The 15,451-nt window shown below is 35.6% G+C and overlaps 1 protein-coding gene across 4 annotated transcripts in view; it reads left to right on the forward strand.

Annotated features, from left to right (window-relative positions):
* The window catches only part of LOC144451919 (RUN and FYVE domain-containing protein 2-like), a 97,971-nt gene that overhangs the window by 52,882 nt on the left and 29,638 nt on the right, over positions 1-15,451 (forward strand). For all 4 annotated transcript variants that reach the window (XM_078142825.1, XM_078142826.1, XM_078142828.1 and 1 more), the window contains exons 7-10: positions 5,470-5,571; positions 8,276-8,392; positions 8,960-9,127; positions 9,470-9,567. In XM_078142825.1, coding sequence (XP_077998951.1) covers positions 5,470-5,571; positions 8,276-8,392; positions 8,960-9,127; positions 9,470-9,567 — 485 coding nt within the window. The remainder of the gene's footprint in view (positions 1-5,469; positions 5,572-8,275; positions 8,393-8,959; positions 9,128-9,469; positions 9,568-15,451) is intronic.

The raw sequence follows: 15,451 nt of genomic DNA on the forward strand, positions 1-15,451 counted from the left end.
GGTGGGAACATTCTTGAGGGGGTAGAAAGTAAGATTTGTTCATGACATGATGATTCCATCAGTGATATGCAAATTAGGGCTAAAAATGTGTCTTTTTGGTTGAAAATCTATAATACCAAAACTACAGAGCAGACTGGGCTGAAATTTAATGGGAATGCATCTAGGGATGTATGGATGAAGAAATATTAAGCATACAATGATTCTATGAGTGATATGCAAATTAGGTGTAAAAATGTTCATTTTTGGTCAGGGGCACATTGCCAGATGACCCTGGGAAAGAAGCTGAAGACTGATACGTGTAGCCACAGTGGTGAGAATTTGAAAGTATCGAGTACCGATCGCGATGGTATACAATATCCTGGTATCAATACCCACATCAACATACATAAATAATTTGCGAATGTACTTTGAATAAACGACAGTTGGTTGAATAATTTAAATGCGATGCACCTGTATTTGTCTGACTTGTTCTTTTCGCACACATTTCGCACACATGGTGTTGTAAGAACCACCGGTGGTTCTGCCAGAATCGCCTCTTTCCTGGCGATTCTTGAGAATAAACACTGCAAACAATAATATGATGACGTCATAAGTGTAGTTTAATGTTGTATTTCTCACCTGGTCTATTTCTGTGACTGTCCTCTCCCCTCCCCTTTCTTCTTTGGGTTGGAGTATGAGCGCCACTGAGAAAAAGGCTTTGAACCTCTGTTTCCATAGCCCCTTCCTCTACTTGTGTATCTTCCACCACCTCTGTAATTTCCTCTGCTACGTCCTCTGAAGTTAGCAATTCTTTTACCAACTTTGTTGGCTTCTGAAATGTCCTTTAAATGTTTTGAGATGTCATCTCCAAACAAATGTGTGGTAAAGCTAACAGTTGGTGAACACAGGTGCCTGTAACTGTCATTCAGTTCTGGCTTAGTCTCTCCTTCCCATATTCAGCATGAAATTTGCATGAGCTGACAATGCAATACTGTCAATACCTTTTGTTATTAGCTCAGATGTGTTGATGCCGTCAATTGTGCCAGCATTTCTTGCTTCTAACACAGTGTTCACTATCAACAAAGTCCCATTATGGACTTCACTATTGCCGTTTGTATTTTTTGTAGACGCATGTCACCAGACCGTGTTTATGAAGTCAACTGGTCCCATATCAGCCGATTAACTCTGGTGGTTTGAAGTATTCCACAGTTCTCTGGCCTTACTTTTGCTTCATATTTCTCCGCCTGTTTATCGTTATTTGTGATTCCTTCCTTGAACACTGTATTAACAATGTCTGCAAGCTGTGAATTTATTGCACCCGCGCATTGTTCTTTCAGCTGCAAGTCTTGAGCGATACCAGTTAATAAACCATCTTTGTCAATGTCCTCAGAATTATCGGAAACTTGGACATCTTCCGGGGCAAACAGTTGTTCAATTGCTGTATCAGTGTCATTACTACTAGACGTCTTGGAACGTTTTCGTCTTGGCTCATCAGTGAGTTCATCAGGAGGTGTATACCCATTAGGGTTATCCTCAAAGCCCCCATATTGACCACATGTTACGTTCGTAATTGTATTGTTAATTTGAGCAAATGAGTTTGCCATTGTCTCTTGCATACTCATCATTGACTGTGTCATGAGGTCAGTTAGAGTTCACATTTCTTTGAGCATAGGGATTTCTTACCCGCTGTGTCTGTTTGCCTGAACTTTTACTTGGAGTCGGGTTAGGGTTAGGGTATATAGTTCTTGTCCGTAGATTTTGAAGACGACGAGGTCTTAACCTTATACTGTATACCCGAGTTTGTCTTTTTTTTCGGGAAGAGGGTTAGGACCACTCAACTGAAGTAGGTCAAATTCTTTTTTGTCTTCCGCCATGCTGAGACAGCTTGAAGATGAATTGTCAGCCTTACAGAGCCCAACACGGTTACGTGTTTATGCGTCGAAAATTCGCAACACACTGAAGATTGCGTCACCACAACACTATCTCACGTGATCAGGAAGTGCATGATAATGAGGTAGAATGGAAGTCTCTGTGCTTCCAACATGCTGTGCTACATTAATCCAATCAATTGTTTACTTTCCCTGTTTGTCACAGGTTCCATTTGTCCATGGTCTTATATTGGCAGTTGTACTATATAGAAATAAGATAAATTTAAGATTTACTTTGACTTCTAGGAAGGCTTGTTTTGTGCAAACGTTTTGTTTAGATGCAATAACTTTATATTAGTAATATTGTACACCCTGAACAGTATTGAATCTCTTATGGGGGAACATATTGCAGTTGTATACATGATAATACCAATCAAATTGATTTTTAGTTAGCACCCAAAAATCAACACCCTCGATGGCAATCATGATTTAAACCTGTTATTGCAATACTTATGGATAAGATTGATAACTGATTAACATGTACAATGTCTGATTATTGGTAGTTTAACAATTCTCAGTGAAAATATTGTGGTTTTCTGATTGAAAAACAATACTACTGTTACAAACTATAGGAGTTTTAACATTGTGACAGATAACTTTTGCTCAAGATGTAAACTTGTTACTACACTACCTACAGATAATTAACTAATTACCAGAAACAATTTCTTTTTAGCACAACTGAACTGATATGGTGCAGTAGTGCTATAGGCATGGCAAAGTGTCTGTCTGGATGTGTGGATGTGTGTGTGTGTGTGTGTATAAAACAACTTAAAGTCAAAAACTGGCTGACTGATAGCTTTGATATTTGGTGGTCATGTTACTTCTGGTGGGGGAAATTGTTCAAATGATAATGATTGCATCAGAGATGAGGGTTTTGGGTCAAAAAATGTGATTTTAAGTCGAAAAACTAAAACTCCAAAACTACAGATTGGCCTGAAATTTTGCGGGAACGTTCATAGGGGAGATTAAATTAAGATTTATTCATGACATGATGATATGTGTTTTAGGTAAAAAAAAAAATGTGATTTTGGGTCACAAAACTGAAAGTTTAACTCAAAAACTAATGGGCAGATTGGCCTGAAATTTGATGGGAACGTTCTTAGGGATGTATAGATTAAGAGTTGTTCACGACATGATGATCCCATCAGTGATATGCAAATTAGGGCTAAAAATGTGCCTTTTTGGTCAAAACCTATAATTCAAAAACTACTGAGCAGATTGGGCTGAAATTTAACAGGGATGCATCTGTGGGTGTATAGCTGAAGAAATATTAAGCATATAATGATCTCATCAGTAATATGCAAATTGAATTTTGGTCAAAAATTTATATCTCAAAAAGTATTTGGTCAATGAGACTGAAACTTGGTGAGATGTTTCTGGAAGTGTTATTCTGCAGATTTGTTTCAAAATACTTTGACACAATTGGTCCTAGCAACATGACCACGACCATAGCAACAACCAAATGGCAGTATATTTGGTCAAATAACATCATCTGGTAGGCAATTGAGTAAACATTCAAAAAATGTATGCAAATATCCCTAGCAACCATCACCATGCCCATAGCAACATCCAAAACGGTCGTGTATTTCACAAAGATAACAGATTAATAGACAAGTGAATAAACATTCAAAAAATGTATGTAAATTTGCCTAGCAATAAGACCACGCCCATAGCAACAGCCAAATAATCACATATATTGCAAAGATAACAGGAATTGAAAGACAAATGAATAAACATTCAAAAAATGTATACAAATGTGCATAGCAACAAGACCACACCCATAGCAACAGTCAAATGATAACATATATTGCAAAGATAACAACAGGGATTAATACACAACTCAATAAACATTCAAAATATTATGTGAAATTTGCCTAGCAACAATACCACGCCCATAACAACAGCCAAAATGTCATGTATATTGCAAAGATAACAGGAATTAAAAGACAAATTAATAAACGGTTAAAAATGTATGCAAATGTGCCTAGCAACAAGACCACGCCCATAGCAACAGCCAAATGATCACGTATATTGCAAAGATAATAACAGGAATGCATTCACAAGTGAACAAAAACATTCAAAAATGTATGCAAATATATCTAGCAACATGACCCATAGCAACAGCCAAATGGTCGTGTATATCGCTAACATAGCAACATGATTGGATAGGTATTAAACTGGATAGTCATTTAGCAAATGAACACCTATTGTTAGCATGGACTAACATATGGATAAACATTTTTAAAAACTACAGTTGTGCTACAACAGTATTGACAATATTTTTATAAGTACATATAACTGACCAATTTTTACTGAATATATATTTGCTTACTTGATAACAATAATATTCCAGTTGCAGCTAATGTACCTTTTAACAAAGCGGGTTATAAACACAAGTAATCCAATCATTTATGTACATTCTGATATAATGTCAGTGATATCTCATTATACAGGCAAAAGGTAAATGCAAGCACTTTGACTTTGTTGTTTCACTGGACATAGAACATAGTCTTATAAACATGGACTTTGACCATGTTGTTTCATTGGACATTTGACGCGGTCTTAAAAATGTGGACTTTATGTTGTTTCACTGGACATATGACTTAATCTTATAAACATGGACTTTGATTATGTTGTTTCACTAAACTTATGACATAGTCTTGTAAACATGGACTTTGACTTTGTTGTTTCACTGGGCATATTATGTACCATAGTGTTATAAAGATGGACTTCGACAATATTGTTTCATTGGACAAGTAACATAGTCTTATAATCATGGACTTTGACAATGTTGTTTCACTGGTCATATAATATAGTCTTATAAACATGGACTTTGACTTTGTTGTTTCAGTGGACATGTGATGTAGTCTTATAAACATGGACTTTGACTTTGTTGTTTCAGTGGACATGTGATGTAGTCTTATAAATATGGACTTTGACTATTGTTTTATTGGACATGTAACATAGTCTTATAAACATGGACTTTGACTTTGTTGTTTCAGTGGACATGTGATGTAGTCTTATAAATATGGACTTTGACTATTGTTTTATTGGACATGTAACATAGTCTTGTAAATATGGACTTTGACTTTGTTGTTTCAGTGGACATGTAACATAGTCTTATAAACATGGACTTTGACTATTGTTTTATTGGACATGTAACATAGTCTTATAAACATGGACTTTGACTTTGTTGTTTCAGTAGACATGTATCATAGTCTTATAAACATGGTCTTTGTGTATGTCGTTTCACATTGTTTTTCAAGGTATCAAAACATGCTAAAATATTGTTTAAAAAAAAGAAAATACTCGCTTCTCACATTGCCACTTTAATGTTGAGTGAAATAACAGCTTTCTTGTCATTTTTAGATGAGTTTAATAATCAATATGTGTATAGCCATCTTGATTGACATTATGCACAGCTCTTTTTTGGAAGTGTGCCCTTTTTTATTTCATTGTGTCATTGACCTATCAAGAGGGATGGGGAGAAGGGGCGGCGGTCTTTAAGATCTTGTGTCAATTAATCAAATAACATTAGTATTCAATTTGTATCTGTTTGTAGTTGGCCGTTGCAAAGAATGACATCATAGCACTTCAAGCTATTAATGAGAAACTAAAGAAAGACAACGATTCTCTACGATGCGATCTTGAGAAGAAACTGGAAGTAAGTTGTTCTCTCTATCAAATCATGATTGTGTCATATTATTTGTCACATTTGTCACATTATTTGTCACATGTCACATCATTTGTCACATGTCACATCATTTGTCACATTTGTGACATTATTTGTCACATGTCACATCATTTGTCACATTATTTGTCACGTGTCACATCATGTCACATGTCACATCATTTGTCACATGTCACATCATTTGTCACATTATTTGTCATTGTCATTATTTGTCACATTTTTTGTCACTTTTGTACATAATTTATCACATTTGTCACATTATTTGTCACATGTCACATCTTTTGTCGCATGTCACATTATTTGTCACGTCACATCATTTGTCACATGTCACATTATTTGTCACATGTCACATCATTTGTCACAGTCATGTCACATCATGTCATTATTTGTAACATTTGTCACATTACATGTATTTGTCACATGTCACATCATTTGTCACGTCACATTATTTGTCTCAATTCATATTGTCAACATCTATTATATGCAATCATACAATAATTTAATATGCCAACAAAGACAATATCACAATTTATTGCTTGACATTCTTGACCAAAATTTTTATGATGCCCAAGCTGGAGGCAATTTATCTCAACTTAAGAACCAGATTTAAACTGAATGCCTTCCATAAGGGTATAGTCTTGCAATTTCATGATTTATGCAAGGATTTTAGCTCTATATCTGTGATTTTTCAAGTCCCAATGAAAGTTAGTTGTCAAAAATGTTGTTCAAATGCCCACCTCCAATTCTCGGCACAGAAAAGCTTGCCATCATCGACTTCACTTGGCTTTCGTGATCCCCTACATACACGGGATATGCACACCCATTTCCTCGGCAAATAATAAATGAAATTCAAACCCACATAATATTGCTATAATTACACATCTGAAAGTTTACATACTTCATGGTGAGCATCGTAACAGTTTAACAACTTTAATACAGTGAAGTGACACAGTGTTATTGCCCTACTTCGTAACTGGGTAAAGTGTATACATTCTTGTTTCGACCTAGATTGACAGACACACCATCTGCTCCAAATCCACTAAGTTTCTGCTTCCAACTTTCGTCAACTTTCTCACATATAGTTTTTGTCCCACTAACACCACCATTGGCATGTGCATGTTGAACTGCCTTCTGTCCACTAAATTCACTACGAGTTTATAGTAGGTTTGTCTACTCGTCATATGTAGACTATTTCACACGCCTGCATAGCAGCTATCAGTGTCGCCGTCAATCAAAATAGAAATACACTTGGCTTCATTTCTGATATCATTAGCTAAGTCATTCCCGATTCGTCCAGTAATTGTTCCAATCACATTTGTGAGTGTTATCATAGGTTGGATTCAATAAATACGGGAAAATTGTCAAGATTTTGTTGAGTGGCACGCCTTCACTGTACACTAATTATATAGAGGTCAATGTTATAGGTCATCAGTATCGATACATTGTTGTGAACCCACACAATGGACTGCTGAAAAGAAATATTGATTTTTACAAGGCAGTAAAAAACAGTGTTGAGGGCCAACGATTTCTTTGTAGGCTTGGTCTATTTTCCATATTTTGACCACATACATTTCGGTATAAATCATAGATTATTACACTTGATAAATATGTGAGAGTGTATTTATATCCTGAGATACCGAGCTAGATATACGATTACAAGCCTTGCAATTGAAACAAACAGCGGTAGTGTGTTATTTGGAGAAATCGGAAAAGAACACTGTAAAAAGGAGATGGTTCAATATAATACTTCCTAAACTTCTAATTGAAAATCTAAAAAGATACGATTTCTCTTTATTCATCTGCAAATTAGTGTGTGAAATTTCAAAATGATATGTCCATATTTGACGAAATTGAAACGATGATAAATATTTCACCTGTTTGTGAACTCCGCACCTATTGTAAACCTATTTTAAGGCCAAGAAAAAGAAGAAGAATTGTTTTCTGGTGAGTTTGCATCACTTAAATACCCAGCTTCAATCTTCATTTTTCTCGTATTTGTCCAGCCAATGCAGAGTGCAGATCCAAGGGGAAACTCAAAATAACTCTCCCTACATTAATTGCTACTTTAGGGAAGACAGCTACATAAATAATCATGAACAATAAAAAAAATTGCATCGTCACACCAGTTTAGACATTTCCTGACCAAAAACAACAACTTTTTTTTGTGTCGCCTTCAGGACTGATTATCGAAAATATGTCAATATCTTATTAAATCTAATAGCTATATAGATAATATTTTCAGGACAGATGCGCTTTGGTATTGCAAAAGTATGAACCAAATTACATTGAATTCAAATTCTTGAGATATAGCCTAATTACCGAAAACCATTAATTACGTAAATGAATGGCTCATTAATATTCATTGGATGTTCACCAAAACCTAATCAGTTCTTGCCATTATCCTATGGAACACGTGTGCCAAATTTTGTTTGACTTGAGCCAGCAGGTTTGAAGAAAACAATGACACAGACATACAGTCAGACAGACAGACAGACAGACTTTTCACCCCTAATGTATCGCCTTCCTTACGGAAGGAAAAAAGGTTTTTTCATTCCCTATGTCTCCATTCCAAAATCTTGAACACGAATGATGATTGTAGGCATGGCCACAAAGTGGAGACTTTCATGTGATCTTCATGTCTGTCATTGGTTTGTATGTAATATCACTTCATTGACAGATTGCTAGAGCTGACATTGATGTAGAAAGAGAGACATATCAGACATCTAGGCAAGGATTGAATGAACTTTATGAAGAATCAAGAAAGAAACTTGACCAGGAAACTAACATCAGACTTGTAAGTATTAAGAGTTTATCAATTCTATTCCCTTCTACAAAAATAATTTTTTGGATTCCTAAAAATGATTTCACAGCAATTGTACCAGTGACAAGTTAATAGGTTTATAAAAGAGTACAGAGCATTTGTACCAGTGACAAGTTAATAGGACCTGGTTTATAAAAGAGTACAAAACATTTGTAACAGTGATAAGTTAATAGGTTTATAAAAGAGTACAAAACATTTGTACAAATACAAATGAACAAATACAAACACCATATATCTTTGAACATGTAAGTAAAGACAGTTTGACACCAGATCATTAGGATACAATTTGTACTAATCTGTATACATCTACCACCATAAATGCACAAAATTATTAAAGTGTGCTTCAACAGGGACTTCAAGGGACAGATAACTGCAATACTGACAAAAAAAACTGACATCAGCTCACACAGCAATTCAATTTTTAATGATTTTTTTTTTCTTTCTTAAATTCTTGCTTGTAAATTTACCTGCCAGGAAGTATTATACCTTTCAGTCAGCAATGACCTCTGACCTCAGTCTAATGTTCATTCCTTTTTGTAGGATGTTGAGAAGGAATTAGAACTTCAGATTTCAATGAAGCAAGAGATGGAAATGGCAATGAGACTGCTAGAGAAAGATATCCATGAAAAACAAGATATAGTGGTATCACTTCGGAAACAATTAGAAGACATCAAATCTATTAACATTGAACTTTATAACAAAATGCAGGTACAAAATGTATAAAGTTTAAGGTATTATCAACACTGTTGCATGTCATATGTGTGTGTGGGGGGGGGAGGGGGGAGGGATGTGATGTGTGGGACGTTGTGTGGGTATGTGTCTGTGGTTGTAAATGTGAATGTGTGTAGGTGTGTGTATGTGTTGGTGTGTGTGTTTGCATGGATGTGCATATGTATTCTGTATTTCAATTATCTGTGTATGGATGTTGTAAATATCAGTGTACTGTATATATGTGCACAGAGTAGAGTCAGCACTGTATTGTCTCTGTGTTAGTTCCATCTAAGCTGTGTACAATCAGTTCAACAGATTTCATTATCAATCATTTTGTAGCAATTTGATGGTTCCTTGAAATATAAAACTGAGCTAGTGTCAAAGTTAGAAGAGAAAACCAAACAAATGGTGGCCACTCTCAAAGAAATGGAGGAAAAGTGAGTTTGCATTATGCTATCTGAACATAAGAACAAATGTTTCTTGACATTCCATGTCGTCAAATTCATTTAGAATCATTGTGTATAGAGTGTTTTCAAGTTATCTACATCAACTTGACAATCGTTTACGTATAGACAGACGATGGGTGGTATTGGTTGGGTTCAATATGACATTGGGTACACATATAACTTATGCTATTTTGACTCGAAGCACTAATGTTCTAGCCATGTTGGATACAAATAATATGGGTGCAAGTCTATCTGTAACCATACAGTTCTGTGTGCCTCATACCTGTGGACCATGGAGTAGCACACGGGATTCTTTAGATTATTGAATCTGTGATTTATAAATATTCCTGAATATATTTCACTACCTTTTTATCTGTGATTATCCTCATTGGAGACATCGAGCCTCTCCTGAAATACTGTATTTGTTGAGGTATAGTTGGAAGAGACAGAGTACAGCTGCTAACCAATCATAAATGAATAACATAACAGAAAAAACAGTGAAAATGTTTACTTTCAAGTAAAACATTTTGAACAATAGGGATTTCCAATTTTAAGATAACAAAACCAGATGTAAACTGAGCGCCTTCTGTAAGGGAACCACCAATTATTAAAATTAAACTAAAAAAACTATGGTATAAACAAATTTGTGTTGCTGAGGAGAACTATGAACTTGGTATATACACCATGATAATTTTTATTTCTGAACGATGTGTACGTGTGAACCATGGTTAACCTCAAATGAATCTTTGAAGAGCATGTAGTGAACTGTAAGTTCACGTAATGTGTTCGATCCGGTAACAAAGCTGAAAAAAAAGGTTTCAGTTTGAGTGAGATGAAATGGTGAGATGGGTCTAGCGATGTGGTGTATTTATTTATCGCTTCGGCCATGAAGGAAGATGCTTCACCAAAATGGCCGTGCTATTGATGGAGACCTTTTGTAAGACCACGTGTATAAGTAATGATAATATTTTGTAGTTTCTAAACTATCTAAGACGGCACATGAAAAGTGTGGAAACGTTTTGCATACGATGTGTTATATTCAAATTTGACAAGTAAGGCGTAATTTAGCTGAAAACCCACTCAACTTTGCAATTCAGATGTGAATCGCTTCTAGTTGCGTTTACATTGTAGGAATTGTAGGGTTTGGTTCACGCTGAATTCAATGTCACAAACACAGAAGAAGGAGCTCGAAAATCACAGCAAACGCTACGTACAATACATCATTCGACATGTTCGAATCATGGACGCCATCTTGCCATATTACACTTCATGCATACTCATTTGTCTTCATTGCATTCTCTCACGGAATTGAACTTCGTAAAGGTATAACTCAATTGAAATGTAGACACTAGAGCCAAAGGGAAGACCCGCTAATTTGGGCAGACTAGACACAATATCATAAAACCATTGACAGCAACTGGCCACTGAGGGCAGCCTTCGAGTTTACTCAAATTAATAATATAGCGTAATTATATTAATTCATATTGTCTTTACACTTTAAAGTACATGAACAAATGTATTTTCTTATGTTTGATGAATATACTAATTTTTATTGAAATTGAAGTATGGAGTCTTAAGATATTGCTTAATTGTTTGATTTCATTAATATGCAAATTTCTCTAATTAAACATTAACTGATCTGGCTCAAAACCTAATCAGGTCTAGCTATTACCCTAAAGATTATATATTCCAAATTTCATTACAATTGAGCCAGCTGAAATTTAGAAAATGATGACACAGACACACACATGAACAGACAGATAGACGGACGGACAGACACACATACAGACAGACATTCCCCTTTTAATACCTCCTGTACCCTTACGGGAGGTAACTAGATGTGTATTGAGGTTCAGTAGTGCTATAGGCATGATGAAATGTCTTCGTATATGTGTGTGTGTGTGTGTGTAAACAATTTAAAGGCAAAAACTACCTGACTGATTACCTTGGCATTTGATGCATGGGGACATTACTTTTGGTGTGTTGATGGAAAATTGTTCAAATGAAAATGATCGCATGAGAGATATGTGTTTTGGGTAAAAAAAATGTGATTTTGGGTCACAAAAGTTTAACTCAAAAACTAATGGGCATATTGACCTGAAATTTGATGGGAATGTTTTTAGGGGTGTATAGATGAAGAGTTGTTCACGACATGATGATCCCATCAGTGATATGCAAATTAGGGCTAAAAGTGTGTCTTTTTAGTAAAAAATCTATAATTCCAAAACAACTGAGCAGATTGGGCTGAAATTTAATGGGGATGCATCTTGGGGTGTATAGATGAAGAAATATTAAGCATATAATCATTTCATCAGTAATAGGCAAATTAGGTGTAAAAATGTGAATTTGGGTTAAAAACTTATATCTCAAAAAGTTTTTGGTCAACGAGACTGAAACTTGGTGAGATGTTTCTAGAAGTGTTGCAATTGGCCCTAACAACCATGACCATGCCCTTAGCAACAACCAAATGGCAGTGTATTTTGGTTAAATAACAACACCGTCTTGTAGGCAAGTGAGTAAACATTCAAAAAATGTATGCAAATACCCCTAGTAACCACGACCATGCCCATAGCAACAGCCAAATGGTGGTGTATTTCACAAAGATAACAGGGATTCTTAGACAAGTGAACAAATTTTCAAAAAGTGCATGCAAATATGCCTAGAAACAAGACCACGCCCATGGCAACTGCCAAATGATCACACATATATTGCAAAGATAACAACAGGGATTAAGGGATTAATAGACAAATGAATAAACATTCAAAAATGTATACAAATATACCTAGCAATAAGACCATGCGAATAGCAACAGCCAAATGATCATGTATATTGCAAAGATAACATCAGCGATTCATAGACAAGTTAACAAACATTCAAAAAATGTATGCAGATATATCTAGCAACATGACCACGCCAGTGTGTGAAATTAACACAAAAAAGGTCCTGGTCAAAAGGACCAATAGAGATTTAAGCTGCTGGACCTGATGGAAAACTGTTGGTCCTTCACATGTCGTCTTTGAGCATAGATACACATAATTTTTTATCACCAACATGCAATAGATAGTTATTCTCATCAATACATCCATGTTCTCACCTTCCATGTTTCCAATGATGACATCGTCTTCTATCGTAGTTGGTCATAGTTTGTCATAATTTTCAATTGTCAAGGAAAACCACGTACTCCAGCCAGTACTGTGCTGATGATACTAGTACTGTACATGTTATTATGAGTGCAAGTTCATGGGCGATATTCATCAAAAACAATTAGATATGCACAAAATCAAAGTTTCAATATACAACGTACATAACGGTATGTAGAAACTGCATCGATTCAAAATTTGTCACGCATGAACGTAATATTGTAACTGTCCTGGGTTAACAGTAAATCTTTGAGGAAGATTATCGTACAATTGAGTGAGTCTCAAAGCATCAATCGCAGTTAGACTTTGTTTTTTGCACGGTCGACAAACTAACACTACAACTTCAACTTACAAGCTCACGCTTGGCGACCATGGTAGGGCAGTACAAACCATGGAAGTAGAAGTAGGGTTCTACTTCCATGGGCAAAGAAATGCAGTTGAATTTCCGGGTTGCGGAAGTGCAGTTTTGACTTTTATATTGTTGATAAACGGGATTTGTTTTATATATTCTAAAACAACAACTATTTTTCTATGTTTCTCAGTACAGTAACATTCCTAAATGATGGGGTTGAGAAATCGTAATGTTCAGCAACACATGGCATGACTTTGGTAGATAAACATAGAGACGCAAGTGATGAAACGTAATCAGTTATTCGTAGCGCGAAATTTCATTATATAAATGACGTTTTTCCTCAAAATTTTGAAGAAACAAAATGTTTTTAGGTGATTTCTAAATGTCAAATCAAACTATATATTAATGTGAGATAAGCTTTAGTTTTTAATTTCTTTTTGTGGACAATGTTCGAATTCGACTGACGAATCAATACACCGCACCGTTCACCTGCCAGATGAAAATGGTCGACATGTTTGTTGACTAGCCAAGAAATGATAAGGAACTTGTGAGACAGTCCGAATAAATAGATGTAAAATCTGACGTTTCGAATAAAAATTCTTCTTATTGTATTTTTAGGCAAGACACAACTAAATATATCTGAAACACTTAGTTGACTAGCTGACTGTATGAATGCCATAGAAGGCATCGAATGAAGAACATTGAAAAAAGTAAGCATGAAACTGATTTGCACAGGAAAGAAAATCTTTTAGTTTCGTGATTTTTTCACAATGAAGACTACGCGTAAATGATCGCAGTTTGGGGTCATAAATAACGGACAATAGGTGTTTAATTTTTTATTGTCTACAACCTAAAGTACATGAATATGCATCGAGACATGAATATTCACCGTGGCCGTAGTAGATTGTAACTACTGGTAGCTACTCGTCACTACTCGTTAGGACGCGTAATTACGATGTTTTTGATTTTGATTTCGCCCCTTAATTTGTTGAACACAGATTCGTTTAGTTTCTGAAGTGATACCTCTGCTGCACTCTGTTCGTGAGGTTGATTTCTGTTCTGTGTGTCTTCAACTGCGACTTTATGGCCCTCTGATTGGCCGTAAGTGGTTAAATTAGAATGCCTAAAATTGTCGGTACTAAGTACAAAGGGGCCCTTAGAATTGTTGGAAAAAGATTACTTACACAACGCAACATTTAGTCCTAATTCTGCAGCTTGTATACGTTGTATACGTTAGTTGTACGTTGATAACATGTTTATTGCCACAGGACAAGTTGTATGCCTTTGATGTCATAACAATCTCCCTACTACTACATTCCATAAAGCTGTTGGTCAGAAGGACCAACAGTGCTCAGAAACTCTTGGTCCTGGCTGAAAACTGTTGGTCTTGGACCAACGGACCAGCGTTAATTTTGCACACTGGACCACGCCCATAGCAAAAGCCAAATGATTGTTTATATTGCAAAGATAACAACTGGGTTGGATATTAAGCAACTAGATAACCATTCAGCAAATGAACACCTATACCTAGCATGGATGGGCATTTGGGTAAACATTTTTAAAAACTGTACAGTTGTGCTGCAATGCCATTGGCGCTATTTTCTTAAATATATAGTTGTGCTACAATGCCATTGGTGCTATTAGCTCCCATACATGAGCTAATGTCGTGACGATGTCAGTCTGTCTGTCTGTGTATCTGTGCAGAAATTTTGTTCCACTGATATCTCAAAAAGTACTGAAGCAAATGTTCTGCAATTTATTTTGTGGTATTGTCAGGCTGTAACTCAGTGCTGATTAGTTTTTGGTGGGAGTGGCTTGCATAGTTAATGCTAATTTGCATAAGTAATGATTTTATAAATGGGGCTATACATGCACAACAGCTGCACCAAATTCAATGAAACTTGCTACATCTACAGATCATACACAGATATCAACGCACTAAAAGCCTTTAACTTGTGTCAAGTTAATTAAGGGCTAATTTGCATAATTAATGAATGTTTGTAACTCAGGTTATGCATCTAGAAGGACTTTATCAAATTTGATGAAACTTGCCGCAGATATTGATCATACAGAGATATGATATTTTTAATGAAATTTAGTGCTGTCAATTAATTGCTCATTTGTATTAACGAACTTTGGCAGTTAGGCTTACTTTCGGAAAACATACGGTTATCATCTTTGCTTCGAAGTTGTAGAACAAGACATTTAGAATTTAGTCAGTTCATCGTATAACTATTTTGTAAATCTCTGTGCAGCATGACCTGTGAAATTTGAATATGACTCATGGTATGCATAACGTTGCAACAATTTCATGTGCAAAATGACCATATCCTGATGTGGACAGTACGTCTTGGGCAGTTTAGAAACTATATCATGATATTAT

Source organism: Glandiceps talaboti, chromosome 22 (assembly GCF_964340395.1).
Source record: "Glandiceps talaboti chromosome 22, keGlaTala1.1, whole genome shotgun sequence".
NCBI lineage: Eukaryota > Metazoa > Hemichordata > Enteropneusta > Spengelidae > Glandiceps > Glandiceps talaboti.